This window comes from Lactuca sativa, chromosome 2 (genome assembly GCF_002870075.4).
Source record: "Lactuca sativa cultivar Salinas chromosome 2, Lsat_Salinas_v11, whole genome shotgun sequence".
Classification (NCBI taxonomy): Eukaryota; Viridiplantae; Streptophyta; class Magnoliopsida; order Asterales; family Asteraceae; genus Lactuca; species Lactuca sativa.
In genome coordinates this window covers 24,489,099-24,495,873 of record NC_056624.2, presented here as the reverse complement: position 1 = coordinate 24,495,873, position 6,775 = coordinate 24,489,099, and the positions used below count along the sequence as shown (strand labels likewise).

General features: G+C 35.2%; 1 protein-coding gene across 1 annotated transcript; it reads right to left on the bottom strand.

Annotated features, from left to right (window-relative positions):
• Positions 1-5,265: 5,265 nt before the first annotated feature.
• LOC111888726 (uncharacterized) lies at positions 5,266-5,964 on the bottom strand. Its single transcript, XM_023884846.1, has one exon. It carries the CDS (start codon positions 5,962-5,964, stop codon positions 5,266-5,268), a length of 699 nt encoding a protein of 232 aa, XP_023740614.1.
• Between the last annotated feature and the right edge of the window lie 811 nt (positions 5,965-6,775).

Here is a 6,775-nt window from a genome sequence, read left to right as displayed (position 1 = left end):
TGAAATGTAGACTTTACTAGCAATACCAAAGGACCCTTGGGGACCGGTGGTATACAAGCCATTGAAAGTCCATTTACGTTGTGTCGGATCGGTAAAACCCAACACACCGTAAAAAAATGTCTTCGGGCCTTAAGATCAGGTCATTGGGCTAGCTAGGCTCAACGAACAAGATTTTACACTTGTGGGGCCCAAAGATGGTGCGTAGACGTCTGTGCACACTCGCATGTATATGTATTACCAAACGTTACTTGTATGAATCGTAGTGTCGTAGTGTTAGTAGTTGTAGATTTCTATTGGCTCGAGACCGAGCCAATTCGTTTAACAACGACTTTTGGTATTGTAATGTATTGTATTTCGTCGATAGTCGCGGTGCCATTATTTGATCAAATTATATATATTGAACTAGCCTTGAAATATTCCTGTTTTCAGCCCCTCATTATTTGTAAAATTTACATTTTCAACCCTTTTTATTAAATACTTCCCGGTTTGGTCCTTAAACTATTTTTCTTGACATTTTAACACCAAAAATTATTGAAATTAATATTTTTCAGCATATTTTTCATAGAAAACAGTTTAAGTCCCTGAAAATGCAATTTTCTCGGTTTTAATCCCTTCTTTTCGCAACTTTGACAATTTTGGCCCAAATTGGAAAATTTTTGCAACTTTGGTCCTTTTTAAATTTAAAAAGCATTTTAAACCTTTGAAAAGGATTTGGAACACTTATAGTCCACTGTTTTACAGAAAGTTACAGTTTTGGCCCTCCAAAACAGAAAAATTTGCATAATGGGCCTTATTGGGCCGAAATTTTCATTTTTAGCCCATTAAGCTTGGAATTTATGTTTTTAATCCCCTAAATGAGTATATTTCCAGAAATTTATTTATAGAAACTGTTTTGGCAAACTTCATCCATCAGAATCTGTGAAATGTCAATTTGGGCCCTTATTTTTGCATTTTTCACATTTTAGGCCCAAAATTTGTGTTTTTAACCCAAAGAAAATTATTACTAAACCACTTAGCCATTTTTCTTGAAACACTTTGTGTTTAGAAATATATTTGAAGCTAAAATCATTTAACACAAGATATTTCTCGGTTTTGATGGGTTTTAAGGCTAGATCCAACATTAAAACACATAAAAGCATACATATAAGCATGGAAATCATACAAGGCATACAAACACATATAGATCTACACTTTCACTTGTATTCCCCCCCCCCACAAAACTCATAAAAACAGAAAATAGGGGTATGAATCTCACCTTGGGGTGTTGACTCGGTTTTTGGAAGAAAAGATGGAAGAAAAATGAAGTGTTTTTGGCCTTGGCTCCCTTTGATGAAGATCTTGAGTTTTGAGATGATTCTAGGGTGTAAGATCACGATTTTTGTATAGATTAGGGAAGGATTTTGATAACAAAAGAATTTAAACCATAGATCTATGCATAATCTTACCTTAGATGAAGAATATTGTAGAGATTTCCTCTTGAAAGCTTCCTAGAACTCGAGATTTTGGAGAGGGAAGAGGAAGAAGTCTTGAGTGAATTTTAGAGAGAGTTTGTGAGTGTTTTGTGTGTGTGTGGTGTTGCTCTCGGCCAAACAAGAAAGAAGAGGGAGGGAAGAATGGAAGTGATCTTTGAAGTGAAATGCATGGAGAAATGAGAAAATGCATGGATATCCTATGGGTAAAGATGAGGTGTCACTTGAAAGTCAACTCCTTCTTGGGTTTGGGCCTTGGGCCGAGACATGGAGGAAAAAAAAGAAATTTGGGCCTTTTGCTCCTAAGCCCAATATTTGAGTTAGCCTTGGGTATGTTTTTAGTCTAAAAGAATGTAGTAGGATTTTTATATTTTTATTGGACTAGTTTAGGTTATTCATGTATCAAGGCTTTTAATTCATTTAATTCTAGGCCCAATATGGCCCAAAATGTTAAAATAAATAAGTGTGGGTCCAATTAGAGCCCAATTAGGGTTCTAAGCCCATGTTAGTCTAATTGGAAGCTTATTGGTCCCTTTGGATCCAATAAGGGAGTCCTAGCCCAAAATGGACTTAAACAAGGACTTCTAGGGTCTCCAATTGTTTGATGACTATTTGAGGTACTAGCATGTTGTGTTTGATTGAAGTTTTTGATTCATATTAACTTGAATGTATAGATTACATAGCTCAAAATTTTCAGTTGTGACAAACGACTTAGGGGTCGTTTGATAGTTGTTGACTGGGTTAGAGCTGACTGGATTAGAAGCTGACTGGGTTAGAAGTTCTGATCGAGTTAACTTCAGACTGAATCTTGTTGTTTGATTTTGCATCTGACTGACTGAGCAAAATGACTATATTACCCTCGAAAACATTTTGTATAATAATACATTTATGCAATAATCTCAAACCATCATATATTATTAATTAACTTCATTTATACAATACTCTAAAAAAAATGAAAATAAAAAGAAAAAAAACAACATATTTCTTGATTTGTCTTCATCTTCTTACCAATTGAAAACTATAAAAAACCACAATATATATTATTAATTAACCTTTGCTTGTTGCAGGGGCTTCAATGCAGAGATCACGCTTCCAGAAATTCTTTAATGTAACTTTAACAGCTAGGCTACACCATTTGCATTTTTATAACAAAATTACATAAAAGCACATAAAATCTACAAAAAAAAAGCACAAACAGTCAAAAAATTAAACAAAAGAGGAACGAAAACTCAATTGAAAATCCCAGCAAAACAAGAATAAAATCACAGCAACAACTAGCCAATCAAAAATCTCAAAAAAACTCATAAATAGATCTACAAAAAGAAAAAAATCGATACCAATAGGGTGTTATATAGAAAAAATCGATACCAATAAACTTAGGAACAAGATGGGAAGAAACAGATACCTCGTCGTCGGAAGTAGGCTGCTCCGGTTGCTTCGTCGGGGGAAGAAATTGACTCGAAGTGAACGACTTCAGCCTTCGGTTTCTCTATTTCTTCAATGGAGGCGTACAAAAAAATAACAGGGCAAAATGGGAAGTCATCATTTTTGTTCCCGGTCCGTGGATTGCAAAGAAAGGACCGAAACTGATGAAAAACTGGGACCGAGTCCTTTATTTTTTAATCTTTATCAAACATCTCAATTGACTTTTTTTTGGACCCAGTCTTTTTTTGACCCAGTTAGACCCTACATCAAACAACCCCTTAGCGTGTTATATCTCACGCGAAAAATAAATAAATATATATATAATTCACAGAATAAACATACTTTAAATAATTTGGTTCGGTTCGATTTCTTTTGGTTTTACCAAACCCAAAACCGAACACAAACTGAAATTTTCGGTTTTTGAAAAAGCTAAATCTAAATTGTCGGTTTATGCTTCGGTTTTGGTTTTGTCGGTTTCCAGGTTCGATTTTGCTCTCCTCTACTAAGTAGTACGATTTCTCAAAACCGACTTGCCAGATTGAAACTTTGAACCTCTTGCCTTATTCAAAAGTCATTGTTGTTGTGGTCGTGTGAGGTTTCCAACCTGACAGGAAAATGTTAAAGACTAGATAGAGTTAAAGACTGGGATTGACATTGCGCAAAAACTGGAAACCATATAGACGAAATTGTTATAAATAAAAAACTTTAACTAAAATTGTGATATTTGCCAAATCGACAATTTCTGAAATTAGTCTCATTAAAGTTATAATTATACATCGAAAGTATGTATTTTCTATCAATTTTTAACTAAAAATTATACTTTTAAATAACATTATTAATTGATTAATCAAATAGGAAACTTCTTTATAAAAAGAAACAAAAAATGCTTTTTGAAACTGGGTGGGAAATTTAATGAGGACAGACTGTTGGGACCAAAGCAAGGGACGGAAAAAACGATCTCGTTTTGGCATCAATATCTCCTCTCGCATATTCTTCATTATCCATTTGAACCAACTGTTTTTAAGAAAACGATGCTTTTTTTTTTTTTTTTTTTTTTGCAAAGGTTAAACTATTAAACATTCGAATGATTACGATCTAAGAAAACGATGGTCTTTTTTTTTTTTTTTTTTTTTTTTTTTTTTTTTTTTTTTTTTGCAAAGGTTAAACTATTAAACATTCGAATGATTACGATCTAAATAATTCAATATTCAGATGACTTAAAGGTTATGCCTTTATCTGGTGTCGCACAAAACGAAAAAAACAAACTAATAAATATTTTAGCTATAGTTTGTAAGACTGAAGGGCATGAGACATAACTTTTCCTTATTTTTTATAGGTTATACCATCCTTTCTTCCACTTTTCTTTTCCTCAGGTAAAACTCAAGGAATGGGTGAGAAAGCTTCCCTTACTTTTTTTTTTTAAATAAAATTATTTTGTTTTTTTGATTTATAATTTTTAAATTAATACTAAACATAAAATATAATTAAAAGTAAAAAACATTTCATTAATTAAAATAAAAATTACATTGAACCTAATATTTAAATAATTAGAAAATTAAACAAAAAACGTAAACAAAAAATCAAACGACCCACAACATAGAAAACATAATTAATATCATAATTTTAAATAAACCAAAATACGTCAATCGGAATTATCGTCCTCGTCATCGCCCTCATCGTCCTCATCATCGCCTTTATTGTCTTCATTATTCTCCCCAGCGTCACTCTCGTTGTCGGAGTCTTCGCTCTCGACGAACATATCAGAATCCTTGTCTGATTTGTCAAACAAATCATCATGAGAAAACTCTATGGGGGGCTGAATATGAGCCCTAGAAATGTACTCCACCAAATCAGCACGAAGGACATGATGAAGGTCATGATTGTGTAATTCTCTTATATTCGCCCTATACTCTTGTGTACCAACAGCTATTCCTTCGACATTTGGCAAAACTTCATTTTTGTTGTACCAACATATCGCTTTTCCTTCGTCTTCAAGAATCATATTATGCAATATGATACATGCATACCTTACGTGCTGTAACCTTTTCACTTCATATGACCTTGCCCCGACCGTTAGTACTTGCCAACCTCTCTTAAGTACACCAAATATTCACTCCACATCCTTCCTAGCTGACTCTTGCCCCTCTTTAAACTTTTTTCTTTTCGGGTCGTTAGGACATGTAAATGATTTCACAAAAACAGACAAGGGAGGATATATACTATCAGTAAGATAGTATCCACGCTTATATGCTACCCCATTTGCTTGAAAATGTACATCGTGCGACTTTCCAAGGTAGATATCGTTGAATACCGGCGATTGGTCTAGCACATTGATGTCATTGTTTGCACCAGTTGGACCAAAGAATGCATGTCATATCCAAAGATCATTTGATGCGATATCCTCTAGAACGATCGTCGGCTCTTTGTAGTCGCCTCTCTTATACTGACCACGCCATGCGTTGGGGCATAATGACCAGCCCCAATACATGCAATTGATGTTACCAAGCATTCCAGGGAATCCATGCTTGCCTTCATGCACCGTGTACAATTGGTGAATATCGTTAATAGTTGGTTTGCACAAATATCGTTGCACATAAACCAAACAGATCGCTTTGCAGAACTTATACACACACTCCCGCACAGTACGCTCTAACATCCTAAAATACTGATCCCGTTTGTCTGTGCCCATGCCGTATGCTAACTGACGAATTGCATCCGTACATTTTTGAATGGGTGAGAAACATTTTATCCGCCTTGCATCCATTTTCCATTGGAAATATGGAAATCGGCCTTCCAAATCGCCAACAATATGTAACAATAGTTCCTTCCTCATCCGGAACCGATATTGAAACTTTACAGCGTAGATGGCGTCATCTGCAAAATAATTTTCTATAAGACAATCGTGTTCGTTTTCGTGATTTCTAAGCAACCGCAACTTTCTTGGTTTAGATCGTGCACGTGATGTTTCGCCTAATCGGTTTTGATAGTGTGCAACCGTTTTCGCCATGACGGAACCGATAAACTTAGCCTCCTCTAGAGTCGTCGAATCGGATGATGAAGATGATGACATTTTGATTAATATTTTTTGGAGAGAAGTATAAGGTATGGGTTAAAAAAATAGTTGGATGTTGTGGTATTTATAGTTTAAAAACAGGAAAAAAAAACAAATATATATATATATATATATATATATATATATATATATATATATATATATATATTAAGGGCTATATAGCCGTTGGAATAAAAAAAAGAAAAAAAAAATAACAGTCCAATGAGGTGAAGAGTGAGAACGCGACATCCCTACCCCCACTCTCTTCCCGCGCGTCGCTTCTCGCACCAACGGTGTGGTGTTCCCCTATGCGGGAAACGTCCCGCACCCCCTCCCCGCACTCCATACCGTCCGGCCTAATTGAATCACTTTTAACAAAAATACACATCAATGAAATTTAATTATATATAGATTAAATACAGTTGTCGTCTCTATGGTTTGAACACGATTTCACTTTTGGTCCTAATATGTGGATTTTGTTATTGATGGTCCTTATTTCATTTTTAGTACCACCTTTAGTCCCTGACAGTGTTACCATCCATTACGGTCCGTTACAATCAATGTAAAAAGACTAAAATGTCCCAAGCTATATTTAATAAACCCCAACATAGATTTTGGTTGTTGTTTTTTCTTTTTACCCCCCCCCCCCTCCCCCCCCCCCCACACACACACTGTAACACCCAATTCCTGGTATGTCTTTAATTCAAGTATTTCTTATGTTTTTCTTTAGGGCTCGACGAGTTGGAGGCCCAACTCATCGAGTAGAGTCGTGATCCGCGGAAGTTTATGTAGTCTACTCGACGAGTCGGGAGACCGACTTGGCAAGTAG

Bases quoted from the DNA above. Each gene is read 5' to 3' on its own strand.
- LOC111888726 (XM_023884846.1), bottom strand. From the start codon at position 5,964: ATGTCATCATCTTCATCATCCGATTCGACGACTCTAGAGGAGGCTAAG.